The sequence below is a fragment of the Falco punctatus genome, assembly GCF_963210335.1.
Source record: "Falco punctatus genome assembly, contig: scaffold_23, whole genome shotgun sequence".
Taxonomy (NCBI): Eukaryota; Metazoa; Chordata; class Aves; order Falconiformes; family Falconidae; genus Falco; species Falco punctatus.
The window spans coordinates 2,056,339-2,083,557 of record NW_027660078.1 but is presented as its reverse complement, the minus strand read 5'-3'; the positions used below and the strand labels follow the sequence as shown (position 1 = coordinate 2,083,557).

General features: G+C 53.9%; 4 protein-coding genes across 6 annotated transcripts in view; all 4 read left to right on the top strand.

The window, feature by feature from the left end:
- LOC308058079 (ankyrin repeat domain-containing protein 26-like) overlaps nucleotides 1–27,219 on the top strand; it is a gene marked incomplete at its 3' end in the record, with an annotated part of 181,669 nt that overhangs the window by 98,668 nt on the left and 55,782 nt on the right. The window lies entirely within an intron of this gene.
- Nucleotides 587–11,924, top strand: LOC308058051 (heat shock factor protein 5-like). Its single transcript, XM_080412064.1, has 6 exons — nucleotides 587–889; nucleotides 1,248–1,472; nucleotides 1,572–1,765; nucleotides 4,604–4,978; nucleotides 8,212–8,309; nucleotides 8,689–11,924. The coding sequence occupies exons 3-6, from the start codon at nucleotides 1,645–1,647 to the stop codon at nucleotides 8,716–8,718; spliced, it is 624 nt and encodes a 207-aa protein (XP_080268190.1). The 5' UTR covers nucleotides 587–889; nucleotides 1,248–1,472; nucleotides 1,572–1,644; the 3' UTR covers nucleotides 8,719–11,924.
- Nucleotides 19,107–24,008, top strand: LOC308058081 (uncharacterized protein; the record flags this gene model as incomplete). The annotated part of the gene is made up of 10 exons (XM_080412088.1): nucleotides 19,107–20,027; nucleotides 20,518–20,597; nucleotides 20,773–20,898; nucleotides 21,043–21,122; nucleotides 21,239–21,359; nucleotides 21,692–21,784; nucleotides 22,193–22,297; nucleotides 22,735–22,903; nucleotides 23,471–23,759; nucleotides 23,855–24,008. Exons 1-10 carry the CDS (start codon nucleotides 19,910–19,912, stop codon nucleotides 24,006–24,008), a joined length of 1,335 nt encoding a protein of 444 aa, XP_080268214.1. The 5' UTR covers nucleotides 19,107–19,909.
- LOC308058037 (uncharacterized protein) lies at nucleotides 23,784–27,165 on the top strand. 3 transcript variants are annotated; one of them, XR_013925637.1, is made up of 7 exons: nucleotides 23,784–24,480; nucleotides 24,817–24,961; nucleotides 25,077–25,214; nucleotides 25,420–25,596; nucleotides 25,693–25,848; nucleotides 26,025–26,882; nucleotides 26,970–27,165. XR_013925637.1 is itself a non-coding variant. In XM_080412049.1 (7 exons), exons 1-7 carry the CDS (start codon nucleotides 24,088–24,090, stop codon nucleotides 26,508–26,510), a joined length of 1,299 nt encoding a protein of 432 aa, XP_080268175.1. In that variant the 5' UTR covers nucleotides 23,784–24,087; the 3' UTR covers nucleotides 26,511–27,165. The 3 variants fall into 3 exon arrangements, 2 of the variants coding, with proteins under 2 accessions (XP_080268175.1, XP_080268174.1); XM_080412049.1 differs by having other exon boundaries at nucleotides 23,784–24,129; nucleotides 24,326–24,480; nucleotides 26,025–27,165; XM_080412048.1 differs by having other exon boundaries at nucleotides 26,025–27,165.

The window sequence follows — 27,219 nt, the reverse complement described above, 5'->3', positions numbered from 1 at the left end:
ATTTGATTTCTCCTATTTGAAAACCTCCATTAGCCGTGCTTGCCTCCTTTACACTAACTACAACTTCACTACCTATCTTTTTATACAATAACCGCCCCTCTGAAGATTCCTTCTTCAGCATTTCCTTCCGCTGAAGCTAGTTCTTATACTCGCTGCTGATTTTCGCTGCCCCATTTTAACCCCACCTGATCTGTTCTGGTGTGGGGATCAGAACTGCACAGGTCTCGGGGGGTTTAGGGCAAATGTGACACAATTCCCGATTCGTTCCGCGTTCCTCTGCGCTCCTGATAAATTTGCTTTTCCTTTTGTGAACTGCCAGCGGTTTTTAAGCCGACACTTTGCAACACCTGCTCTGCCGGCAGCATTCCTCCCGGCGGGGTAAGCACCAGCCCGGTGCACCCCCGGCACACGGAGCAGCTCCCCAGCCCCGCGCTGCCCGCGTCCCCCTCTGTCCCCCCGGTCCCGTCCGTCCCCGCCGCCCGCACCCCGCGGCAGCCGCGGCAGCCCGGGCAGGTCCGGCTGCTCAGCAGAACCCGCCCCCGCCCCGCCCCGCCCTTCCCGAGATCGCCCCTCCCTGGGATTGATGTGTCACGTGGTCCTGCGGTCCCGCCCCTTTTCCCGCGCGCGGTCCCGGGGCGGCGGGCAGCCATGGCGGGGCGCGGGGCTGCGGGACGCGTGCTCCCTGCTCTGCCCCGCCTGCAGCCGCCTTCCACGGCCCGGCGCCCACCCGCGCCGTGGTTCAAGGACCTCCAGGCTGCCGCCGGGACGGCTGCGGGCTGGCGGCGGGGCCGCCCCGAGCGGCAACTTTCGGCCCCCGGGCCTCAGCCGCCCGGTCGCTCACGGAAGCTACGGGAGATGCTGGTGGCAGCGGAGCTGAGGGGCCGGCGGGGTGAGGGGACCGGCGGGGCGGAGGGGATGGCTGAGGGACATGGTGGGGGTTGAGGGACATGGCCCGGCTGAGGGGACTTGGGGAGCTGAATGGACGGGGGGAGTGAGGGGGGCGGCGGGGCTGAGGGCACCCGGCGAGCTGAGGGGGGCGGCGGGGCTGAGGGCACCCGGCGAGCTGAGGGGGGCGGCGGGGCTGAGGGGGGCGGCGGGGCTGAGGGGGGGCGGGGCTGCGGCCGTGCCATGCCGAGGGACCGGGGCGCTGCGCGGACCAGGGCCGCGGCGGGGCTGAGGGCCGGGGGCCGCGCGCGGCGGGCGTCGCAGCAGCCCGTCCCCGTCAGTGCCGACACCTTCCCCGCCAGACTGTGGCGGCTGGTCAACAGCCCGCGCTGCCGCTCCGTTCGCTGGGTGCCTCCGGCCAGGGGCTGCTCATCAACCAGCCGCTCTTTGGGTGCGAGCTGCTGGGCACCGGGCTGGCCGTCGCCGCGCAGCTGGGTGGCTGTGGGGCAGCGGCAGCCGCCGGTTTCTTCAAGACCAAGAACTTCATCAGCTTCATCCGACAGCTCAATCTCTACGGCTTCTGCAAGGTGGGGATGTTGCTGGGGAGCAGTGTGGTGGGGGCCGGGCCCAGAGGGTGGGCAAGGCAACGGTGGCAACTGCACTGGGTCCCTGCATCACTTCCGCAGCCCCCACTTTTGCCGTGACCGCCACGAACTCCTCGTCCACCTGAAGCGCCTGACGAAAGGCAACAAGGCGAAGATGGCAGCGGGCCTGGATGTGACCAGCCGCCCACCTAACCGCTTCCAGCGCTTGCTTGGCATGCCACTGGCCAGGCAACTGCTGCTTCCGCCCTCGACGCTCAGCAATGCCAACAGGCCTGGTGAGTCGGAGTGGGCCGTGTGGGGCCTTGGTGGGTTTTTGAGAAGCGCTGGGTGGCATGGGTTTTGAAAATCAGCACTCTCCTGAGGGAGAAGGGTTACCTGTCCTTGCCGGTGGCATCTCAGTTCACCTGGTATAGGGAAGCTGTTGTTGTTTATGCAGGTAGATCTGCTGCCAGTAAGCATGAGTAGCATGGTTCACATGTATTTCAGGCTGCCTGTAGACTATAGTACAGTCTCCATTGCGTACTACACTAAGAACACCCTTGCCTGATCTCTGTGGAGCTGGCACAGCTCTACCAGATGAACGTTACTGCTTCTTGCCCGTCGGTAAGGATGCCCATCAGTAGGGGTGCTTAATAAGCTGTCATTAAATGTGTGCGAAACAGTGAGTCATGTGAAGTGATCACTAGAGCATCCTGTTAGTTTTGTGCAAAGGAAGCAAGACCTGGTAGTAAGATTTTTGTCAGTTGTCTCCTGAAAAAGAATTCACAAGCTACGCAGTTTTTAAAATGGATCGCATGAGTAGGTGAGAGCTAATTAGAAAATAATACTGCTGAAAAGCCCTAGAATGTGTTTTCTTTCTTTCTAACGCTCTTTGGGAGGATCTGAGTTTTCCCAAGACAAGTCTGAGCCCTCAGGATTATTCCACACATTTTGTGTCGGCCCAAAAGCTTTGTAGCTGGTGCTGTGTAAGGAAGATGTGAATATCTTGCTCTGCAGTGCTCTTGGGCTGCTCTAACTGTGGGCTGCTGCCAGAAGAGCACTCCTGCTTCCCATTCCCTTGGTGGCGTGTTAACTGTCATCTTCCTTGCAGCTGATACAGCAACGTGTTGGTTCAGCGCAGTGATCGGAGAAGACTTTAACAGCCTTTTTGTGGCTGGCTCTTGGACCCGGGTGATGCACCCCATGGGTGCAGAGCTGTAAGGCGCGGTGTAGGAGGAGCGACAGGACTGTGCGACCAGGAGAAGGGGAGAAGCAGTTGATGGTACTGCTCTCTGCAGCACCGGCTGGCATTTAGAGCAGAGTAGGGTATCACCATACTCTTGGTTACTGTGTCAGGGTAGGAACTGTCATCTAATTCAAGTGGTGTTTTCCGTGATGTGTGTGGAACTGCACGTGCAATACCAAGAAAACAAAATGAAGCATCGGAGAAGGGATGGAACTTATTTCGGTAGGGAGGCTAGGAAGCATTTAAATTAATGATTTGATGTGAACGTTGTTAACGCTAAGATGAGTCATTGCAGACTTCAATGACATGTGGTTTGTCTGATGTAACGCAGACCACTGGTAAAGGAAATTATTAGAAAGAGACGACTTGTTCATTTTTTGTCCTGTTTTGATGGCTGCAGTTTCAGAGTTTTTGCTCTAGGAGTCTCATTTTCTAGAAAGACAGAACAAGGAAAACATTGGGGTTTCTATGCAGTCAAGTTCTGACAGGCTGACAATGCGCTGTTGCGCTCTGTACTGACTATTTAGGGACACGTCTTTGCTGTAAATGTGAGGTAATTTGATAAGAGATACCTTTGTTTGCAAAGCGTCAGTCTGTTCCCAATGTCTTGCAGCATGGAACGCTGTGTTAAACATTCAGGAACAATTCCTGTACAGCAGCGGGAGGTGGGTAACTTGGCATCCTGTGGTGTCTTGTGTATGTGTTAGAACTAGATAATCTTCATGTCCCTATCCAAAGGTGAAATATAAACAAAAGGATTTTCATACCCCTGTTCGTTCTCTCTGTTTATAAATGGTGAAAGTACTGAACAGGAAATAAACAGTCTTATGCATTAAGTCTTAGCAAATCTTCAGGGTCAGCTGGTATTTATTTAGTGATTCTTAATGGTTAAATGTGAACTTGCAGAATAATGACTGTATGTTACTGATTTCTTGAATTAGCTTCCATCAGAGGAGTGCCAGAGGTAAATGTGAGGCTATTTTTTAAAAAAAGTCCTTTTGAGTGAGAATTGGAAACTACAGGTCTGAGAAAGCCTGGCTTCTAGATCAACCCTATTGATGTGAACCATCCTGAAACTTGTAATTCTCCTGGCTAAATGCAATCCTGCAGGGGAGTCACAAATGCAGTAGTTCTTAGAGAAATCAATGAGCACAGGCGTTCGGGGTGTTACTGTCAGTGTTTCAAGAAAGCCACCAAAACAGAAATCGAGCTGTCATGGTATAAAAGCAAATACCATTTCATGAAACAGTAACTGTCTGAGAGATGAAACTGTAAAATAATAGAGAAGAATAAAAGGACTATCTAGGAAATAACAAAATGGCAAAGTCTGGGATATTTTAGTCTGCACCGAACTAGTTGAGCTGACTGAGAAAAAATGGGCTTTGAATTTTTTTTCTTGACCAAATAAATGACTTGTCATAAACTACTTGCAAAGTCCTTTGGAGGATTTTGTCATTGCCCTTCCCTTAGCTGTTTGTGAACTGTCAGTAGTGGAGTTTGGTAAAATCTTGCTTTATGATGTCCCTTTCTTAAAATGTATTGTCTGATTTAACACACAGTACTTTCAAAATTGCTTTTGTTTGGTTTAGTAAGTTACTACACTTTCCGATGTATGGCACATTTCTAAATACGGGTAACTCATTACTGCCAGTTTAAGGAGATTGAATGCTACGCAGACACCTGTGTTGGCGCTTCACTCGTGTGCCACACAGCAGTTACTGCATGCTCGGGTCTAAGAGTACAGTCTCCTTTCTGGGTTAAGTATGCTGGAGCAAAGGTAGTCTTCCCAAATAATGTTGCAGAGCCTTGGCTCCTCATATTGCCTTTCTTTGCCTGTGAAAACTCCTTTCCTTAACACTTGTTTCACTTTAATTTGTACCCACTGCAGGACTGCTGACTGTAGGGCAGTTTCATCAACTTTACGGTCAAGGTGTTTTCCCTCCTTACTCCTACACGGCAACCTCGTGCCGAGCCCCCAGCACTTCACCAGCACAAAGATTAGATCCGACTGCAGTCCCTTCCACTTGGATCCAGCAGGGACCACTTGGGTTGCTGCCAGGGCAAGGGGCTTGCCCAGCTTTTCCAGATAAAGGGGCTGCCTTTCCGGTACTCCAGACGCTTCCAACGGGAGCCACGTACACACTCCAGCCTGTGGCTTCTCTTCCGCCACTTCAGCAAGGGACTCAAAGCGTTGCCGCATCCATTGCAAATTGTAGCAGCTCTGCATCTTCAGTGCCATACTCACAAGCCTGCTATCCAACAGGTATGGAAAAAAATTTCTGCATTTGCTTTTCAAAAATAGATTTTAAAGTGAGACTATTTTTCTATAATACTCTGCCATGTGTATATCTCAAGTGAGAATTGGAAAGTGTCCAGTCTAAAAGGAAGATGGACCTTTAAAGCAAAAGGAGTTTCTGTTTGCTATTTGTGTCCTTCCTCCAGATTTTGTTTGTCCCCTTGTGATTTTCTGGATAGCCTTTCTGTTGAGGTGAAAGGGTGAGGAGAAAAACATTTGTCCAAAATGTCGGTGTGAGGCTAACTTTCATTTTTGTTTTTTCAATTAAGCAAAACTTGGACCATGATATTAAAGCACTGAGACCTTGTTAAGAAGTAGTATCCTAGGCCGTGGTCTCATGTTTTTCCAGGTCAAGGTTTTAAACCTTAAAGATCAGTCAAACGTACTGTGTAGAACAGGGGTCCTCAAACTTTCTAAACAGGGGCTGGTGCGCGGATTAGGTGGCAGGAAGTCATCTGTGGCTGCTTGGTTTCCCCCTCCAACCCCCGGCAGGGTGGTGGTGATGTGGTGGTTCTGTAAATACGGGGGGGCGGATTGAGGACCCTGGGGGGCCATATCTGGCCCACGGGTCGTAGTTTGAGGACTCCTGGTGTAGAATATTTCATTCTGCTCGTACTATTTTTGTATCCAAATTTTTTTTCTTGCTTAGCTTCTTTATGTTGTATTTTTTTATGCACTGAAGACTAGAAAGTACAAAAGTCTTGGCTTCTTTCTTTTTTTGAAATTATTTCTGCCACAATTGTCAGTCTCACTTAATCACTTGATTACAAAATAAATCAGTCTCACTGAAGTGTTTTTATTCTTCAGAAGAGGAGTTGAAGCAAATTACTGTTCTTTTCCTTGCCCTTACCTTGAATTGGAAAAATCACATGATGGGTTATTTTCTGGGGAGTGGTGGTCTATTTGTTGTTGTTTTGTGGTGTTTTTGTTCAGTTTCCCTAAAACTTCTGAAATTCAGAACAGTGACCCTTTCCTTGAACAAACTAAAGCTCAGTTATTATTCTTTCCTTCTGCCTGCTCCTCCTTTGGCAGCTGCACCTTCACAAAGACAGCTATCTATCCCTGTTTAGAAATCCTACACAGTGAAATCATTACATCTTTTGTGCATCTCTTCTGAGACCTCTGCTGAGAACATTTCAGACAATAATCACTAGTTTCCATAACGTCATTTTTGTCAAGGAAGTGTTCTGAGGAGCTGGGCATTTCTTGTAGACACATGTAAATGTTTAAGAGACAGGCAGTTTCTGCCACGTGCTCCTTGCCTTGTGCCCCTTATGCAAAGATTACTGTGGTGGCCAAAGTGTGGAGCCTGCCTTACCAGCTGCTAACTATTAAGTCTTCTCCCAGGAGCAGGTGTCCTGAGAATCACAGAATGGTTTGGGTTGGAAGGGACCTTAAAGATCAGCAAGTTCCCACCCCCCTGCTGTGGGCAGGGACACCTTCTATTAGACCAGGTAGCTCCAAGCCTCATCCAGAATACTTGCTTCATTAAGGTGGGAGGTGGTCCCCGCTTTGTGTTTCTGTTGGTTACAGAGCATAGGCTGAAACTCATCATGATGAGTGGTAGTTGTCTCTATCTCAGCTAAGGCCCCAGCCCTCTTCCGTAGTCAAGGGAAGGAAAGGGGCGTCTCGGGTGCGATTCACATTGCTCGGTTTAGAGTTTGTCTTGGGGTAAGATTACTGGTGTCCTGGAAGTGCCTGTTTTGAAGTACTGCCTGTAGGGGAGCTGAGGGAGACCAGCGCAGATTTAGACATGAATATGTAGATCTCTCTCACTGGATGACGCTCGTTGCTTTAAGTTTAAAGGATAACTTGGCTATGTTGCTCAGGTAGAATCTTCTGGGGTGGGAGGTGGGTGTGAGAATGTGGTGAAAACATACCAAATTTTGCAAGGTGTAATCAAAACTAAAATACAGAAACTTAGGGAATCTGAGGCATTTGAAAACTCCAGTGAATTAATTAGCGTTTCTGAGAGTGTAAGTGACATTTCACTGGAGTATGATAAATCTTTTAATTTTCACTGTCACTTAGGACTGTCTCAGTGGTTTTACTTCTGTGCCTGTGTATCTCTTAATCTCTCCGTTATCCTTTCTTCTGTATATTATAACATACAGCATGCTGAAAGCGTGTTTCTTCATATGTCCACATGAAAAAGTCTGGTTTCCTTCATCATGAGAGCATAGCAGCAAGATTAGTTTGTTTGGAAAGTGATAGTTAACCTTAAGATACATATTTAATAAGTGAGAGAACTGAAGAATGTATGTTCAATCTTATTCTTGACTCTTTTCATTTCACTTTTGAAGTCCCATTAAATGAAATCAAAGTAGAACTTTCTGAAAAGATTTCTTTTTATGTGTATTCAAACTTGTTTGTTAACTTCTGTGACAAAAAGTTTTCCCTGGTTTTTCATTATGATTCTTATTGAAAAGTCAGTAAAATAAAATATGCTCGTCTAAGTCTTTTTTTCCCCACTAGCCTTAGACCAGAATTATTGTAAGGATTTAGTTCTGTTTACTTTCGGCTATCTGCAAAACCTTTGACAGTAGTAGAATCGGGTCAAAGAAATGCGTTGAAGCTTCATTATCTGAAAAATTCATTATAATGAAAAATCAGTCATGGAGACCATGTGAGACATTATTAGTTATTGGTGCCACCTGACAGCACAAGTCCAATTGCGCCTTTTGAATACATCTGTTCCTGTAGGGTTCATTTACAGATGAAAACCTTTCTGGTGAGTGGTAGTTCAGGAGTAGTCATGATATTCTTCGGAATGATACACTCTTGGTTAAGATAATTCATTTTCTTTGTAAGTCTTAAAATTCACATGGTCACAAGTGTGTATGAACACCTAGGCTCAGCTATGTGAATACACTTTTTGTGGTGTATTGTGACAAGAAACTCAAGCAGCCAAATCAGAGAGGTGATATTAAGACACAAAAGACTGATTATGAAGTTTCTGCATGTATGTGTGTGTTTTATCAATTTTACAATATATATTTTTAATATATCTATACATATCTTAAAATAAGTATTTTTAAGATTAAGAAATTGGTCTTAAAATCACTTGGAAGGTAACAATAAATTTCTGGAATTTCACTTACTGTGTGATTATTGAAATGTTTAATCAAAGTAAGCTATAGAACTCTGCACACCAGACACAGGTTCCGGCAGTCTGATAGCTGTGTTTTGAATTCTTGCAGCCACACCACAGAGCTGTTCAGCAGCAGCCCACACAGATCCTCTGGCTGGCTGTGCTGGTCCTACTGCTTCAGCGTGCACCCACGACAGCTTTGTCCAGGTGAGCGTAGCCTACTGAAAGGAGGTGAAAGCGAAGGAGACTGTATGAATGAACTGCAGGTTTATACACTTGTGAAATTCAGGATAAAAATTTGAAAATTGATCTGCTTGATAAAGTGAAAGTGATGTGGTTTACAAATACCTATTTCAAAGAACCACTGAATGTTAAACGGGTAGTTTTGTAATTCAGGTTAGGTTTCAGGGTAGCAGCATAGCGGGTGTCCTCATCAGTGGAGTGTTTTTTTGCTTGACTTCACCAGAATCACTTTTAGTTAATGAGCCTGCATTTGTCTTGGAAGAATGTTCTTGCCTGGACAAAAAGAGATTCTTTAATATTATGAAAATAGTGAGAAGCAGCTCCACTTCTTTGTCCCGGACAGCTTCCTGCAGTCCTGAGTTTCATTTGTTGAACGAGAAAAACTAAGGTGACTTTTTGGAATGGGCCCCACCTCAGAGATCTCTTATTAAAGATAACTCCAGTACTTCCTGTAAATGCGTTATGTAATTCTAGTGGAAACTGCACCTTATTTGGAGGGCCTGGCTTATCAGGTATCGGAAGATCTGAAGGAAGAATGCAAGGGCTTCCTTTTCTATTACAGCATAACGCATATACTTTTTTCCCCCCTCCCAGAGGACAAGCGTAGCAAGTTATGCTTATGTGTGTTGAAAAAGGGTTGACCTACCCAAGCTTGATCATCCAGTTTCCTGTCTTGCAAATTTCAACCTTTGTCTTCTATTCATGAGGTTTTTTTTTAAAAAATAAGCTTATCCAAGATGGGCAGGTTATGGCCAGGGTAACACGTTAGTGTAAGGCTATAAATAGCCAACAGCCAGTCATGCCGTCGATATTGTAGTATTTATTTTTCGCACAGTGCATCTTTGTCCTCTCACTTTGATCGTGAGCTGCTTTTTTCATCCAGGACGTGAGGATCCATCTGAGCGATGGGAAGTCACAATGAAATAGCTTATCTCGGAAGGCCGAGATCAATGGGATAGTAAACCATTCCAAAGGAGTTGTCAAAGGTGGTGTTGTGGCTAGATTGAAGGATAATATACAGTGTCCAAAGGGTCTAGTAAAAATCAGTTGTTTGGAGAAGCAAGTCCGTGGGCAGTGTGTGGAGTCAGAAGAGCTTTAGGCCACTTGCTAGTGGTTGCTTTGTTTCCTGGAAACCCCCAGCAAAAAGCTGCCGAGCATCTGGGCAGACTGCGGGAAGGCGATCCTCTGCGTGAGAAGGCCAAAGGCGAGCAGTGCCCTGTATCAGTTCCACCAGGTCAGTAACCAGCTGTCTCTGAGCAGGGTAACACAGCTATCGTACCGCGTGGATCAACGGGACTTCTAGAGATTTCTGAGTCTTCGCATAGCATAAGTCATTTCTCCTGGAACGTGGTGACAGGCTGTGCAGGTGGTACAGAAGACAGCAGTTTGCCTGCGGTTCTTGCTGAGCTGTGGGGAATAATCAGTTTGCCTTTTGTGTGTTCTGGGGCATATACTTCCCCAAACTTCTGCTGGGGGATGGGGCAAGCTGCAGTATTGAGCATCCTGCCCTGCCGGTGTATCGATCATCCATCAGTAACCACTTGCACAAATCCTCAAAAGCGGTAAAATTCATCAGCTCTGGCTGACTAAGCATTTTTATTGTTCTTCACAAAAAATAGAACTATTGCATGGTATATTTCCTATCGTTCCACTCAATACCTTCCACCAGTTGCAGGAATTCAGTGCAATGCTGTTGAAGCGTGGTTTGCGGGGTGTTTTAGGCTGTTTGGTCCCGCTGTGTGCTGCTAGATAGGAGTGGCAAAGCCTATACGAAACTGCTGGACCAGTCCCGAAGACAGTGAACCGTATTGGCGCGCTAGTAGTCAGCAAGCTGGTTACCAGCCCCGTTTCTGTTGGATCCAGATGGTGCTTTGTGGTCTCAGAAAGAAAAGCTGGCACTCTTGGACAAGGAAGCTTAAACCTTGTGCTGTTCCTTACTGGGTCTTGCAGAGAGCATCACTTTTTAAGTTTAGGAGAGATTAAGACAGGTGGAGTTTCTGGGTCTTGGAGGCCAGCTGCTGGGCTTGTACAGTACGCACCTGAGCTGCTGAAAGTGTTAGGTGACCCTGACTGGAACACGGGCAGACAAGGCCTGTAACTAACTGGTTGGTTGGCTGCAGTTTGCTCTCCAGAAAAAGCTACAGAGAATTACTGCATGGAATGGCAAGGGGACATAGGTGGTTATACCCAGACATGGTGGCTGATGATGGTGTATCTCACCAGGTTTCTGAAATCGGGGTTTCAGAGGTTTGTATTACACTCTCATCACAGTTGGTTACAAAACAGGGAGCTCGGGTACAACTTCTTGCCCATTTTTCATTTGGGATCTCTTAAGTGGGGTTTGGATTAGTGTGATGAATCAGTATCCTTGGGTAGGAATGAGTCTTTTGAGAGGCCTCCTGCTATCTTCTGCAACAGCAGTGCTGGCAGCTCACAACCATTAGCTCAATACTTCCCCGCTGCTTTATCATAGATGTGAACTGAGGCTACATGTTGGATTTCAGGGATTATTTTTTTTTTCCTGCCCTCACCTCATTTTGTTTTGTTTTGTTTTTTTTTTATAATAGCAGCCCTGCTGTTTGATTATTGCTATTACCATGGTTATTAAGCTGTCAGTATTTCCTTGTGGAACTGAAGCAAGAGGTAACAGGAAATGGAGGAAATGAATGTGCAAGAAAAAAGAAGAAAAACTTTCTGACCTTAAAAGCAAACTACTTAGGACTGCTTTTATTTGTAATAAGGAATGATAATCAGCCATGTTATTTCAAAAAGAAATCAAGTCTGAACTAATTCCGATTTCCCAAGCGCTCAAGCCAGATTTGTGTAGTACTAGCAGTCCCTGAAAGTCCCATGTAACTCTGTTAAACATTCAGGAACAATTCCTGCACAGCTTCACTTCACCCGCTTCAGCACTTCCTGGACCATGGTCTCAGCCATCTCTTGAAGCTCCTGGTCTTCTGCCACCATAGTTCAGCAGCCTAGGCGGTGTGCTCTTAGATGCTTTTTGTCCGGCAGGCTTGGAATGCTAAAATGGGGAACAGCTGATGAGTCAGTGTGTTCCTTCACCTCGATTTGCTTTCCTCTTCCTCCCAAGACCCACGTCCAGACAAGTCCCTAGCAGTCAAGCTTGAAAAAATCTGGTTTCTCTGTACGCCACCTGGCACACGCAGGTTTTGAGAGCACAGAAGGAAACGATCCTTTTCCTTGCATGACCTGGCTGTAAGCTGCCAGCCCAAGGAAGTGTTCTTGGGACAGGAGGCGCTCTGAAAGTCCACCGCAGGCTGCCAGCCTCACACAAAGTGGGGAAGAAGTCACGAGTCGAGAACAGAGCCTGGCGGCAGCCCAAAGTTGTCCTCTCCCATCAAATGCTCTTTTGCAGCTTGACAGCTTGACTGTCATGGCAGAAGGAGCCGAAGCCTTCACCCTGGCACAGATACCACCCCACACTATGCAGAAACGCTTCCAGAGAGGCTCTTGCAGGGCATGGAGCCAGGCAGCTTTTAACGGGCACCCTGCTAAGGAGAACCAGGCAACAGCAGGCTCTCCACTAAGCCGATCAAAGACCTCCTTGAAGAGAAAACCAACTCACAAATGTCCCATCACCGGCACTTTCAGGTTCAGGGGTGCTGCACCTTTGGATGCAGAAGTCTTTGGATGAAAACCAGAGTTTTCACCCGCACGTGAAACCAGCACCATGGACGCTAAGCCCATTGAGTGCACCTCACAGGTTCATGCTAAATGTGAGTCTGTGCACAGACGGGACCACTCAGGGTGCCCAGGCACACTTTTGCATCACAAAGGGCTAGTGCCTCATGTCCAAGACGCACAGGGGAAAAGAAATAATAGAAGGGGGGAGACGAAGTAGTCCCCGGCGAGGCAAGGAATGGGTTACAACCCAGTGGGCTGGCAGAGCAGACCCAGGATCTGACAGCCACCCTCAGGTGAGGACGCATGGCACACCAGCCAGTTGCCACCTCCTCAGCAGCCAAGCACTTCTCGCAAGCCCCAAGCACCTGTGTGCATGGCAGCACCTTCTCCCAAGGCCCGGCTACCAACGCACTGCTGCACAGCAGAGGCAGCCCCCAGCATCCACCCGGCTCCTACTCACTGGCCTCCCTTTGCTGGCAGGCTTTTTGGAGCTGCTCTGGCTGCCTGGTTGTCTCCTCTTTCCCTGCTGCTGCTGTTCTTGGCCCTCAAGCTGCTGGAGGCGGCGTCGCTCTTTCTCAAGAGCCTCCAGTCCTTCAATCCTCTTCTCGATCACGGTGAGATGCCTGTCAAGAGAAAGGCAGGCATCTGAGAAGGAGCCGCTCTGTCCGTCTTGCACAGGCCATTTTCTGCTCAGCCACTCCTGTCATCCTGCTACGTGTTGTGCTGCTCCAGCAGTCCCTGCAGCAGCTTACAGCTGCCTGTCCAAGGCTCCAAACACAGACCCCGCCGATGGGTTTGCAGCCAGCACAGGCTCCTTCCACCTCTGGGCTTCGTGTGTTTACTGGAACGTGAGGCTCCAGGACTTTGATCGGGGATCATGGGCTCCCTTCAAGAGCAAGCGTTACTTGGCCTTTTCTTACCTCTGCCTTTTCTTTGCAGCTGGCAAACTCCTCCTTTGCTCCTGCAGCAACCACTCTCGCAGGCAAGAAACATCAGTCCGTCCTGGCAGTTTGGAGGTACCCTCTAATTTGGCCAGGTCTTCCCAAAGCTTTTTCTGAAAGGTGACACCAAGTTGTGGCTTGCTGTTGCCTGGATGAGCACTCCTGCCCGCGTGTGCTAAGGCATCCCACAGGCCCAGGGCAGCGCTCTGCTCCAGCCACGCAAGGAGGGCAGAAGAGGCCCTCGGGGCTCTGCATGCCTGCATGTGACTTTCCTGCCTGCGCCCTGCACTAGCTCAGCCCGCTGCAGAGCCCAGCCCGGCAGCACAGCCCTCACCTCTCCTGCACTGACCGCCTCCCCAAGGTGCCACAAGTAAAGCCCCAGCCCTCGGCACCGTGCCGCTGAGCGGCATCCACAAACACTCCGCTTTGCTCTACCTCCTCTCGCATGAACATCTTCTCTGCCTCCAGCTTGAGTGTGGTCAGATACTGCCTGTAATCATTGAACTCCTTCAGAGTGCAAACCACCTATGGAGAGATGAGGGGAGACATCCCTCAAGAATTTGCCAGCCAGCTATGCAGACTGCCTTCCCCAAAACAGCCCAAACCCAGCAGGAGGGGAGATGCTCCTCTGCTCACCCTTCCCTCCCCTTCCCGGTGGCAGGGCCCCTGACTCTTCCACCACGCCATGGCTGAGCGGTGCTCCTAGCCGCAGCGCCAGGCCTCGCACCGGCTGCCTCAACACTCAGGCAGTGCAAGGCGACCTGAGGAGAGCCGGAGTGGGACTTGCCAGAGGGATGCTGGCGCTGCTTCTGCTCCCAGGGAAACGAGCCCCACAGCCCTGTGCTCCCCACCAGCAACAGGCAGCTGCAGCAAGCGCTCTGGGAAGCCTGCTTGAGGAGGGCTGCTTTTATCAGCCCCATGTCCAGACCTACTTTGTTGTCACTGGTGATGTAACCCTCTCCCTTCAGCCTCTGCAGGTTGTCCTGGCGCTGGTGGTAGGCCCGCAGGTGCGGGTCATGCAGGCTCTTGTATTCTGTGCTCAGCAGGCGGCAGTACGGATCTCCCAGATTGAAATAACCAGAGGGCTGGTGAAGCTGTAGGAGAGATTTTCCAGAGTGTAAAGGAGGCAGGAGACCACAGCTAAAAGGTGCCAGGCGGTGCTTGTGAAAAGGTAAAGGTCACTTGGAGACCAGCGCTCTGCTCCATCCTTCTGAATGCACGGAGAGCGCCACAGCCAGACTGCGGGGGCCAGGCTGGGCTGGGCTGGGGGAAAGACCTGGACACACTGCAGACAGGGCCCGGGCCACGCACTTTCACAGTGCCAGAAACCGGTCCAGAGAACCCACAAGTCCTCCTCTTCATCACCACACCAGGGAGTCAGGAGCTTCCCTCTACTCTCCAGTGCTGCCACGTGGAGGGGCTACAGCACTCGCTGTTGAGCAGGTGGCCACAAGGACTTCTTGGAATGGTGGGGACACCATCAAAGAGGAGAGCTTTTCTACCCCTTTCTACTTACTTTACCTTTTCCCCCAGCCTTGTCCTGTAGAAGACAGGCCTGGAGCTAGGCGACACGGGGATCTTGACCCCAAGTGGGAGGTTCAGCAGCCTAGTAGCTCCTTCTGCCAGTGGCTGTCTCCTGTTGCCGAGCTAGAAAGAGGGAGACGCGGGCACTGAGGCACTATCTCCGTAAGCCTGCTGCACAGCGCTCGCAAGGTTCTTGGAAGACTCCAACCACGGGGAGCGCCAAGAGCAGCCCAGTCAAAAGCTGCTCTCTGCTTCCTTGCCCCCCTCCCCACAGCTCCCATCCCTTCCGCAACCCATGTCTGTGTCCTTTTGCAGCAACCCCTCCCGCCTGCTTAGCCGTAAGCCGCGCTGGGCAGAGAGGCAAGGCTGCCTACAGACCCTCCCTGCTTCCACCCAGCTTTCGATCCTTGTCAGCTCCCCAGGCACTTCCTGAGCCCCTGGGGCAGGCCTGCATGTTCCAGGCTCCCAGGCTGAGCCCTCCCCATCGGCTCGTTGCTCACCTCTCCCCTCTTCCTCAGTGCACTCAGCTGTGCATCTACATTTTGTGCACCACCAGAGAGACGGTGCTCCATGGCTCCTTCCAAGAGCTCTCCTGGAGCTCTGATCCTGCGCTGGCACCCCTTGCTCCAGAGGCACTCAACTGTGGCCACCACGGCCGGTCTCCCAGCAAGATGCTATATAGAACAAGCGCACATTGTTGCATCATCATGTTGTCATGACACCACATTCTGTACACCTGCATCCTGGGAGGACCCCACGCCAGAGCAGGATGCCTGAAGGAGGCTGTGACCCCACGGGAAGTCCACGCTGGAGCAGGTTTCTGACAAGACCTGCATACCCGTGGAGAGGGGAGCCCATGCTGGAGCAGGTTTGCTGGCAGGACTTGTGACCCCACAAGGGACCCCCACTGGAGCTGGGGAAGGGTGTGAGGGGTCCTCCCCCTGAGAAAGAAGCAGCAGCATAAACAACATGTGATGAACTGACCACAGCTGCCCTTCTCCCTCCCCCGGCAGGAGGAGACAGGGAAATCGGGAGTAAAGTTAAGCCCAAGAGAAGTGAGGGCTGGCAGGAAGGTGTTTCAGATTTGGGTTTATTTCTCATTATCCTGCTCTGATTTGAGTGGTAATAAATTTAACTAATTTCCCCAAGCTGAGTCTGTTTTGCCCACGATAGTACCTGCTGCGTGATCGCTCCATCCTTATCTCGACTCATGAGCCATGGAGCACCTCCAGCCCAGAATGCGGCCCCAACAGCGTCCCCTTCCACAGGCTTCTTCCTGTGTCTTCTGTGGCCCCTCCTGCATCTGCCTCCCCATGGGTACCCCCTGCTGTGCACCCCCACATGTCTCCCCCCACCTCCTGCCCCAGCAGCTCCACACAGGCCAGAGCAGCAGAGCCGGGCCCTCCTCTGACTGGTCACAGCACCCGTGCCACGAGCTCTCTGTTTTGCTGATTGACTGCATACCAAGCACAAATGAATTCCAAGTCAACTATAAGAATGAAGGCCATTTATTAGATTACAGTGTAATACAGGAAAATAGCATGCAGTATGATAAAAGGAAACAGTACTGGTTCCGATGCACAATATGATAGAAGAGCAACAGGAGCGAAGCATCAAATCGTTACTGCAAAGCATGACAGAGACTAAGAGAAGGATACATCACCAATTACCACCTGAACGTCATCCAGGCCCACCCTTCAGCTGGGAACCCCCTTGCAGCCGGCGCCACGAGTCTCTCGGGAACTGGGAAAATTTCTACGTGGTGTGTCCACCCATCCGTGAGGCTTCTCACCCGGGCCTGCAGCTTGCCCGCCTTTATACTCGGCAAAAACCAAAAATACCTTACATGTCTAGCGTATGTATGTCAATTTCTAAGTTTAGGCTAAGTGCAGGCACACACTATCTCATGCTGCATAAGGTTCACACACGCCAGGGCATCGCCCAGACGCCCAAGCGCGGTGGAGTGACCACCATGACACAGCTGCGCACAGTATCAATTGTCCGGATGGCGCTGCTCACATCTTGCTTGTTCAGGGGCTCAGGACAAACACCACCTGCTCCTTACAGTTGTCCTGGAGCTCCCCGAGTTCACTGCCCAAGTGAAGCCGTGCCTAGTTAAAGACAAAGACTTTTTCATAAATATATTTTACAGTATTTCTTAGTGTAATAATATCATCTTAAACCTTAGCTTTTAAAAAGTTTTTTTTTGAAAGAAAATGGGGAACAGCTGATGAGTCAGTGTGTTCCTTCACCTCGGTTTGCTTTCCTCTTCCTCCCAAGACCCACATCCAGACAAGTCCCTAGCAGTCAAGCTTGAAAAAAATCTGGTTTCTCTCACAGCAACAGTGTGATTAGAACTGTAGCACTCTTCTTCCTTCCAGACTTCAACCATCAGCATCATGCATCTCCACCCCACTGGCCCTGCAGCAATTACTCACCGATATTTTAATATTTCCTCTGCCAGCTGAAGTAAAGCTGATGTTCCACACTCTTCTGTGAAAGCAGAAGGACCTGAATAGAAGGCACTTGAAGAAGTTAAAAAACAGAGTGGGGGTGGCCCTGGACCAGCTGTGGGTGCTGAGCAGTGGGAAGGAGGCAGCGCAGGAGGAATGAGAAGAGGAGGGAGGCAGTGGCAATGACAGGACCTCCATCATCCTTGCCGTGCCCAGTGGCTCCTCCGTTTCCACTTTTGGGTGAGCATGGTGCCACATCCCACGGCCGGGCAGGAGAGGTTCCCAGCCATGCCCACACCATCCCATGAATGGCCTCTGCCCCCCATGCAGAGCATGGGCAGGGGGCAGGATGCACGCCAGCAGGGAGGGAGGGAGGGGCAGATGTTTCCATGTCTTGCACCCACTGGTCCCCTTTTGGTTTCCAGAAGGGAAGGGCTAAAGCAGCTGCTCAGGCAGGACGGAGCAAGCCAGGGCTTGGGAAATGTCTCTGTCCCACCCCATGGGGCTTTGTCCTGCCCCTGTGCCCTTCCCCATGGGGCAGGGCCGTGCAGGCACCTGCGTCTGCCCAGGGCTGGGGGTCAGTGGGGCCTGATGCTGTGTCTCCTCTGCCTGCAGCTCCCGGGTGCTGAAGGAGCTGTGGGTGGGCACGCTGCTGGGGTAACTGGGGGGATGCTCCAGGCACAGCAGGGGGAACCCAGCCCCGCAGCTGGGCACAGGTGCCCCTGTGGCTGCAGGCAGCTCTCGGGCAGAGCTGCCTGACAAGAGAGAAGAGGTGACTTGGGGCTCACCCAGCTCTCTTCCTCTCCCTTCCCACTGCACAGGCCACCAGAAGGAGCCAAGGGAGCCCGGGTGACCTGTCTCCCATCAATCAAGCTCCTGGAGGAGCTGAGCTGCCACTGCCATGAGTGTCTCTCTGCTCTGGGCTCTGTCCCCAAGCACTGCTCCTCCAGCCGAGCAGCAGAGGTGTCACTTCTTCCCCTCCTTCTCTCCCGCCCCGTGGAGGACAGTGCGCGCCAGGAGCCTGGAGAGGCTGACGGAGGCACAGGCAGAGTTGAGAATGGCAGCCTTGCACCTGCCTCTGGCTGCGCTGTAGATGTGCAGTGAGTGGTATAACCCTGCTTTGTTTGGAGGGAAGGAGGGTCCCAAGGTGCCACTCAGGGAGCAGACAGGGCTGGGGAGCCACCAGGAGTTGTAGAGGACAATGAGGAGTGAAGTTGAGCCTGGGAAGAAGGGAGGGGTCGGGGGAAGGTGTTTTAAGATTTAGGGTTCTTTTCTCATGACCCTACTGGGATTGGGCTGGCTATCCATTCAGGTAATTTCCCTGTGCCAAGTCTGTTTTACCTGTGATGGTAATGGGTGCACGATCTCTCCCTTGTCCTTCTCTTGTCCCGCAAGTCTTTTGTTGCCTTTCCTCTCCCCTGTCCAGCTGAGGGGGAGAGTGATAGAGATGTGCTGGCAGGCACCTGGCGTTACACTGGGGTGAAGCCAGCACCGACTCAAAGGCTGCAGACCCAGGCAGAGAGGCTGGGTAACAAGAGGAGGCTGCTGTCCTGAGGGAGAGGTCCCCACACCCCGGGACAGGCCACCCACACCCCAGGCACAGGCACTCGGCACCCACAAAGCAGAGCAGGCAGCCCGAGGAAAGGCTGCCAGGCCAGGGGAACAGCAGTGCCAATGGGTATCTTTATCGACAATGTAGACGAGGGGATCGAGTGCACCCTCAGCAAGTTTGCGGACGACACCAAGCTGGGCCAGGGGATGTTGATCTGCCTAAGGGTAGGAAGGCTCTTCAGAGGGACCTGGACAGGAGATCAGTGGGCCAAGGCCAATTGTATGACGTTCAACACAGAGAATGCCGAGTCCTGCCCTTGGGTCACAACAACCTCCTCCCACAATGTTACATACAGGCTTGGGAAAGCTGCCTGGACAAAAAGGACCTGGGGGTGCTGGGGGACAGCTGGCTGACCGTGAGCCAGCAGTGAGCCCAGGTGGTCAAGAAGGCCAGCAGCATCCCAGTGTGTGTCGAAAAAGTGTGGCCAGCAGGACCAGGGCAGTGATTGTCTTCCTGTACTCGGCACTGCCAAGGCCGCACCTCAAGCGCTGTGTTCCGTTTTGAGCCACTCACTACAGGGAAGGCACTGAGGTGCTGGAGCGTGCCCGAAGACGGGCAGTGAAGCTGGTGAATGGTCTCGAGCACAAGTCTGATGGGGGGTGGCTGAGGGAGCTGGCGGTGTTTAGCCTGCAGAAGAGGAGGCTGAGGGGGGACCTTCAGACTCTCTACAGCTACCTAAAAGGAGGCTGCAGGCCGGTGGGGGTTGGTTTGGTCTCTTCTCCCAGGTAACAAGCAATAGGACAAGAGGAAATGGCCTCAAGGTATGCCAGGGGAGGTTTAGATTGGATGTTAGGAAAAATGTCCTCACTGACTGGTTGGTCAAGCATTGGAACAGGCTGCACAGGGAGGTGGTGGAAACACCATCCCTGGAGGTGTTTAAAAACCCACCTAGATGTAGTGCTTAGGGCCATGCTTGAGTGATGGACTTGGCAGACCATCAAGTTAATGGTTAGACTTGGTGATCTCAAAGGTCTTTTCCTGGCGGGCATGCCGGGGCGTCTGAGCAAGGGGCTCTGGGATACACCGGAGGTCAAAGAGGGGCCTGGAGGCACCCCGAGAGCACCCAGGTGCCCACGGCTGAACCAGCCCCATGCCCCTCCCAGAGGGCTCCGGGCCCCTCCCTCCCGGGCCAGTGGGTCACAGTGAGGTCTTTGTGACCTCACCTGGTGACACCACACTGCAGTGCCTGTACTCACCACGGCCGTGGCCCCAGCCCACAGTTTCCATCAGGACAGCGACGGGACAGGGCAGGAGCACGGAGCGGGCGAGGAGCCCCCAAGCACAGCCCACGTCTCTCCCTGCTGCACCCAGCAGCCCCACGGCGCCCAGGCGTCTCGCCAAAGCTTCCCTTTTCCCCACACCTACCCCTTTCCTCTGTCCTGCAGGATGATGAGGAGATCCCCCAGATTCCCCAGTGTAGCCTGGGAGAAGGATGGGGCTCCCCAGGAGAGCAGGTCTCCACCAGAGCCCCACGAGGTGTGCATGGTCCAGCCACTGGTGACTGGTGAGTGAGGGGCCCTCTCGGTCTGGGCAGGGCTGAGGCCAGCGAGCGCCCCATGCTCAATGCCACGATAATCTTTCCGTGGCACACTGGCAGCAGGGGTCCCATGGCTCGGGGACACGATGCTGCCTGGGTGACAGGGCTGCTCAGCGCTGGAAGTGGCCCCAGCACAGCCTGTCCCAAGGAGGGAGAGAGCAGAGGGGGGGACCCAGCTCCTGGCCTGGGGCACAGGCAGCCAGAGGCAGCGGTGCTGTGGGATGGGGACCTCTCCTGCCCGTCTGCAAGCCAGTTCCTCAGCCCTGGGCACCGGGGCTTTCCCCACCGCACCGTGCCCCAGCATCACAGCCCATTTGCCAGGCACCCTCCAGCCCTGACACACACGGGATGACTGGGCCAGGGGAGTGGGCACGGGCTGGACGCAGGGCACATCTTCCTCTGCTCTCCTGCCACCCGGAGCCTCTCTACAGCCCTCCCTGCTCTCCCCCTTTATTAGATGCCAGCTGGTTGCCTGTGTACACACAGGAGAAGCAAAATGTGGACTTCATCCAAGCCTTTGCCAACAGCCCAGAAAAGGTAACCACGGCCCTTCCGAATGTGGCTGTGCCAGCCTCGGCAGACAGGGGCTCTGCTGCCGGGCTGGGCAGAGCTGCTTCTGCCAGCTCTCCTGCACCCCCAGTGCTGTGGTGCTGCTGTCCCTGTGTCCCCCCTCTCACACTCCCCGTTTCTCACTCCGTCCCCCCACTGCCAGGAGGAGGGCCAGAAGATGAAGTTTCTTGAGAGCATCTGCAGCCTGTGCAGAACCGCCAGGCACCATGGCTTGTCACAGGGCCTGGATATCTTCTGCCACGGATACGAGCTGGCAGAGAAGGTCAAGGTGAGGGGACACCCGGTGGCTCTAGGGAAGGGGGCAAGGACCCCCGGCACTGGCACCCTGTGAGGACAATGCTTGGCCACAGCAAGGGGCTGGTGGTGCTGGGTGCTGGCAGCTGCCAGGTCCCATCTCGGTTGTGCTCTGTAGGAGCTGGTGGAACAAGAGCCCAGGGACCAGCTGCGCACAGCAGTGCGGCAACTCGCCATGCTTGCCATCGCCGAATTGAGGTACCTACCCATCCCTGCTGGGGACCCCTTCCTCAGAGGCCTGTGTGCACCCACGCGAGGCCTCGAGGCGCTGCTCGCAGCATCGGTGTCCAACTGGCCCCTCTCTCTCTTTGCAGCTCAGTGCAGACGGTGCTGGAGGGCAAAGAGAAAAGCAGTCTACATGCCTGCTGCTTGAGTGTCTTGGGGCTTCCTCCAGCAGAGGAAATGGAGGGACTGGACACTTCCCTCTACGTCAGGGTACGTGCTGGGTACTTCAGGGACCTGCAGGAGCGCCCGGTCCCTCTGGGCTGCTCCCTGATAACCCTGTGCTGCCATACAACCAGAGATCTGAGGCAGGGCAGGCTCTCGCTTTTGCTTTCCCACCCTCGTCCCTTTGTGCCCTTCCCGTGGGCCTGGCCCCATCCAATGCCGCAGGTTGCTCTGTCCGCAGCACACTGTCTGCCCCTGGGTCTCTCCCGGAAACTGCGAGGCCGTGTGGGACTCCTGCGGCGGCTCTGGGAGTTCAGATCAGTCTCCTGGGGGCGGAGGAACAGTAGAATCACTGCCACAACTCTTTGTCCTCTCTGCAGACCCTGAATGCCATGGACACCATGCTGGAGACAATGGTGCTCAGCTCTCCTGCCTCCAGAGTCAGCAAGGAGAACTTGCAGAGTATCTTTCAGGTCTGGCATGGGCCAAGAGTGGGCTTCACAGGGGCCATTCCTCACCCTGGAGGGAAGGGGGTGCCCACTCCTGAGTGGGTGGTCCCCACACCAGCGCCATGCAGAGAGACAGCATGGCAGGGAGGGTGCGCACCTGCCTTGGGTAACTGGGGGCTACCCACCAGGCTCTTCTGCAGCACAGCGGCTGCAGTGGGTGGCATCTGCCTTCCTGCCTGGCCACAAGGCAGGCTCGGGGCATTTGTCCAAAGCCTGTGAAGGACCCTAGGGGCAGGAACGCCACTACAGGCTTTGCCCCAGATCAGAGGAAGCATTGATGGACTGTGCAAGTCCAGCCCTGGAGCTGAGCAGCGCCGCTTCTGCTGGAGCGCCTCTGCCCCCAAGGCACACCAGCAGCTTTTCTCTTCCAAGGTGCTGTTGGCTTTCACCAGCTCTGAGAGACCAGCTGTGCTTGAGAGGACTGTGGGCAGGATTAGGATGCTGAGCCATTTGCTGGCCAGCTATTCCTCACTGGAGGTATGGAAGGACCAGGTACTCTCCAGCCAGGCCACCTCCCATTCCCTGCACGCCGGCACAGCTGGCAGCTTTGAGGCACCTGCAAGGCAAGCCTGGGCACAGGTCTGGGTGCTCTGCCAGCCTCTGTGCTGAAGTGGGGGTCTTGGTGCCTCTGTTTCCCATGGGCTTCTCTCCCCAGCCCCCTCTTTGCCAGGAGCCAGCTTTGCCCCCAGTCCTGTGTTGGACGGGACTGCCCAAGGGACATGGTGGGAGCCCAGGCCTGGCAGCTCTCCCTGTGCGGGGCTGCCACCCAGCTAGCTGCTTTGGGAGCTGCGGCCAGCATGGTCCTGCAAAGCTCTGGCACACCTGGGTCCAGCCCTGGCCACGCTCTTGGGGCCGGGGCTCTGGCCCCAGGCGCCTGCCCTCAGCCCTTCTGCTCTTCTGCCTCCCTCACCCAGGCTGCTCAAAATGAGGACAGACGTGCCTCCTGCAGAGAGATCCTCATCCCAGTCCTCGGGCAGCTGCTTGGACGTCTCCTCCTGCTCGTGTCATCTGGGGAAGAAAAGACCAGCCGTGTGGCTTTGGATGCTCTTTTCTCCCTTTTCCTATTCACCCGCCAGCAAAAAGGTAAGAGAAGCAGTGGTGGGCTGCCTCCCCCGCCCCTGCACAACGACATCAATCGAGCTGTCTGCTTGTCTTCCTGCGTGTTGTGGCGGGCCCTTCCTGTGCTTGCTGGAGGCACCACCATGTCACCAGCACCACCTCTCCCCTGCTCCTGACCCACGCTGTGTCCCACACAGCTGATCGTCCCGTGGAGCTGAGCTGCTCCTTCGCTCAGGAGGCAGCCCCACTCCTCATCCCCTCTCCCTTGAAGAGCTTGTACCACTGCCCCACAGCACTCCATCCATGCGAGCCATACCCCACGTCACTGTTATTCCAACCACAGTTTAACTGTGGGACTGCATGCAGAGCTCTAGGTCCTTGGAGTTGACCAGGCCAGGAGCATTGGCATAAATACACGGGAGGCAGGTCACCCTTTCATTTACATCTCTCTCCACCACCTCCTCCTTTCACTGTGGGTCATCACCTCCCTTCTCAGCCATTCCTAGATCAAAGCTCTTCTCAGGAGCTGGTAAGCTTGCTGGCAAAGCAGCTGGGTCTCACGCACTCTCCTGTGTTTGCCCTGCTCTTTAGGCACGACACTGTCAGAGGAGAATGCACAGCTGCCAGCGGCTTGGGAAGCTGAGACCACCTCCTTGTGCTGTTCACCCACCACCAGAGACCTTGCCATGGTAAGGAGATGCCCCCTTGCCTTGCCTGTGGCATCAGCAGGGCTCTCGTGTGAGAAGGCATCCAAAATCAGCGGGGCTGGCGTGGCCTCCCTGTCCCTGCTCTCAGCAGGGTTTCTGCTGTCCCCAAGCAGGGACAACGCGAGGGCTGCACTCCAGTGCCCAAGCAGCATTTTCCGCCTGGCCAACAGCAGGCCCCTGTTCTCTGTAGGGCCAGCACACTGTGCCCCAGAGCCCAAGCCTCCTCCCTCACCCTGGGGGCCCTCTCTTCTCATCCTCCCCCATGCAGTGACTGCAGCCTCTGCTACCAGCACTGCTGTGCATCTCTCACCAGGGCTGCTCGCACTGTCCAGCTTAGCAGCACCATCAGGGCACTCAACGTGACATTCTTCACTCCCTTCCTTCCTGCCATAGGCCTTTGCAAAATACCTTCAACCATCTGAGAGGACAGACATCGTCCTCACAGTCATTGATACCCTGAGAGAATTAAATGCCAAGAAAAAGCCGCTGGGCAGCAGTGTGATGGACGTGGTCATGGCAGACCCTCACGTCTGGCTGACAGATGTAAGTGGCCTGTGGCTGGATGACCCTGTCCTTCAGCCCTGGCAGGCCTTGTTCCTCCCTCCATCCCTGCCTCCGGCCCAAAGCCAGGTGTCTCAGGCACCTGAAGCCACCTTAAAGCAGGAGAGGGACGGCAAGGGCAGCTGGGGCAATGGCTGCCCTCCAGTGGCAGCACCACCCTCACTTGTGTCCCCTCCAGGTGCCAAAGATCATGAGCTGCATCTATGAAAACTGGGAATACGTGACCATGGAGTCAGGCCAGCGTAGCATGGAGTCACTGCTGCTCCTGATGGCTAACCAATGCCCTGGGGGCGTTGTCACCACGCTGCTGAAGATCGCTCCACGAGGAGACAGGTACCGGCCCTGACAGCCAGGAGGGCTTGCTCCTAGTGGTGACAGGGACCCGGAGACTCTCTGGCTGCCAGACCCAAGGAGTACCGCAGGACACCCCCGAGGAGCGGGGCTTTCCCCCGTCCCAGCACCCATTCCAGCCCTGGTGGGCTGGCCGCGTTCCCAGCACCAAAGCCAGCCCAGAGCCTCGCCACCACCCTCTGTCCCACCCCATGGGGAGCACAGCACCTCAGCCCTCTCCTGCCTGCCCAGGGAGGAGGGTCTGCGTTACGCGGGGCTGGCCCAGGCCACAGTGCTGGGGATGGGGTCGCCCTGCTGACAGAGCGCTCTGGCTTGCAGCACTGCCCTGGCACTGTGGGAGGTGATGCTCTCCACGGCCCAGACCTTGGAGAAGGTTCTGAAGGAGCTGTTCATCAAACTCCAGGACCGGCAAAACAGGCTCTTCTACACATACCAGGAGGACACCTGTTTCGTTCGCTTGGCTGTGAGTTACCAGAAGAAGCCCCAGTGCTCTTGTCCTCAGCTGCTGATGGGAACAGCTGCGCGGTGTGGGGAGTCATGCTGGATCTTCTGGTCACTCACCGCTGGCTTTCTTTCAGCTGCTGACCTGCACTGATTTGGAGGATGAGGAATTCTCTCCAATGTACAAAGTCTTGAGGTTTCTGAGGAATCCAAGCCCAGCAATGCTCTCATTGGTGCTCAGGAGCCTCATGACGCTGTCAGAGAGAGCTGAGATGGTGAGCAGGGCATCATCAAAGGGAGCCATATTGGCAGCCAGGGGCTGGGGCAGCAGATAAGCTGGTGGATTGGCCTTGGCTGGGAGTCAGGAGGTTGGGTGACTGCTCCAAAGGCCCTCCTGGCCATGGTGAGGCCTGGTGGCTGCCTGGGGAGCTTTCCGGGCATAGTCCTTTTCAGGAAACAGAAACTCTGTCTTTCATGCAGGCAAGAAAAATGGAGGTCTTCATGCCAGACATGATGAAGGTCCTGGAGGACGGCAACACAAATATCAAGATGAAGTCCCTGGTGGTCTCGCGAAACGTCATAGGTCACCTGAAGAAGACAAAGGCCAGCCCCATCGCTGTCCAGCTGATGGAGAAGCTCCTGCCCCTCTTTGCTGCGGTAAGGCTGATGGGGGAGCCCAAGCCTCGTGGCCAGGCGCTGGTCGGGGACAGCTACCTACAAGGACGCAGGTCCTACTCTGCTTCTCTCTACCAGGGCTTCAGCGAGCTGAGAGAGCTCTCCATCAGCCTCTTCAGAGACCTAATGAAGACTGTGGTGAGGAAGAACGAGAGGCAGATGAAGACAAAAGTGGAAATGGGCTTGCTCCCTCTCATCTTTCACACGAGCGACCAAATCCACAGCGTGGCCAAGGTACAGATTCCAAAGCTAAGCAGTGATGTAGGGATGAAAACCTGAGATGTTTGGGCCAGGGTACCTCCCAGCTTCCTAAGGGCAGGATGACCCCAGGAAGAAAGGAAAAGGCAGGGAGATGCCAGGTCTCCTTCCCCAGGCCGTGGTGCCATCTCCCAGTTTCTGCTGTTCTGCAGGCCGCCAGGGAAGCCCTCCTCGCTGCAGCAGAGCTCCTCAAGTGGAAAAAGCTCAAACACCTGCTGCAGAGCCATCAGACATGGAGGATTGCAGAGTGCTTGGTGAGGACAACCCCTGGACGAGGGCTGCCCCACGGGTCTGCCCTGTGCGCTCTGCAGCTGTGCCTCACCTGCCCTGCTGCAGCCCGCAGCCCACAGCCTGGAGCTGCATCCTTGTTCCCTGTCCTCGAGAAGAGAGCCCCAAGGGCTCTTCTCCACACCCCTCTCCCCGCACCCAGCGGGAGGGAGGGCTCTGGGCAGCGGCGGGGGCTGGCAGGCGGGAGTGCTCCGGCCAGCTGGGGAGGCTGTGTGACACCCCATACCCTTGTGCTCTCTCCAGCTACAGCGGGACAGGCGCAGGACCGAACAGTACTTGAATCAGAGCCTGCCATACCTGGAGGATGCTCAGGCCACCTTGCGAACAACGGCCGTCAGGTTCATCGGTGAGCCACAGCCCCCAGGGTCCCGCTTTTGGCAGCCCAGCCCCAGTCCCGCCGCTGCACCGGCAGCAAGGAGCAGCCCTGTGGCTGCCAGAGCCTCGGCTGCCCCGTGCAGGGCCTTGGCCTCTCTCTCCCACCCTTGACCATGCAGGTGGGCTCGGTGGCTGCCTTGCTCAGTCCCACCCGCCTCAGCTACTGCTCTTCCCTGGGGTCAGCCTGGTGAGGGGGAGGAGGGCGTGCAGCCCAGCCAGCTGAGCTGGGGGCTGTGCTGCTGGGAGCACGCTGGGGAGTGGGGGGTCTGATGAAGCTCTGTCCCTAGGGCTTGCTGGGCAGCTCCTGAGGGACCAAAGGGAGGAGAAGCTGGCTGAGATCTGCAGCAGTAAGTAGGGAGCGTGGGCTGGAGGGGATGCCCGGTGGTTTTCACAGACACGGCAGTTCATCTCTGCTCCGTTTCTTTCCATCACAGCCCTTCAGGCCTTGGAGGAAGACAATGAACCCTCCATCTGCTCCCTGGCAGCTCAGACCACCTCCATCCTGAGCACTCCAAGGGTGCGGCAAACGTCACGATGCACCCTGCGATCACTGTGCTGCTGGTGCTGCTAAGCCAGGCAGAGGTGCAGCTCTTCTCCAGAGAATGGCTGCGATTCAATAAAGCTGGAAGAAGAAGCCTGAACCCAGGGTGTCTTTCCCATGTGGAACTGACAGGCAGCGAGGAG

Coding starts and splice junctions, on each gene's coding strand:
- LOC308058051 (XM_080412064.1), top strand. CDS start 1,645: ATGGCAGCGGGCCTGGATGTGACCAGCCGCCCACCTAACCGCTTCCAG. Junction 4,979..8,211: donor ACAAGCCTGCTATCCAACAG/GTATGGAAAAAA, acceptor GAATTCTTGCAG/CCACACCACAGAGCTGTTCA. Junction 8,310..8,688: donor CCCACGACAGCTTTGTCCAG/GTGAGCGTAGCC, acceptor TGTCCCGGACAG/CTTCCTGCAGTCCTGAGTTT.
- LOC308058037 (XM_080412048.1), top strand. CDS start 24,278: ATGGCTGCCCTCCAGTGGCAGCACCACCCTCACTTGTGTCCCCTCCAG. Junction 24,481..24,816: donor ATCGCTCCACGAGGAGACAG/GTACCGGCCCTG, acceptor TCTGGCTTGCAG/CACTGCCCTGGCACTGTGGG. Junction 25,215..25,419: donor TGTCAGAGAGAGCTGAGATG/GTGAGCAGGGCA, acceptor TCTTTCATGCAG/GCAAGAAAAATGGAGGTCTT.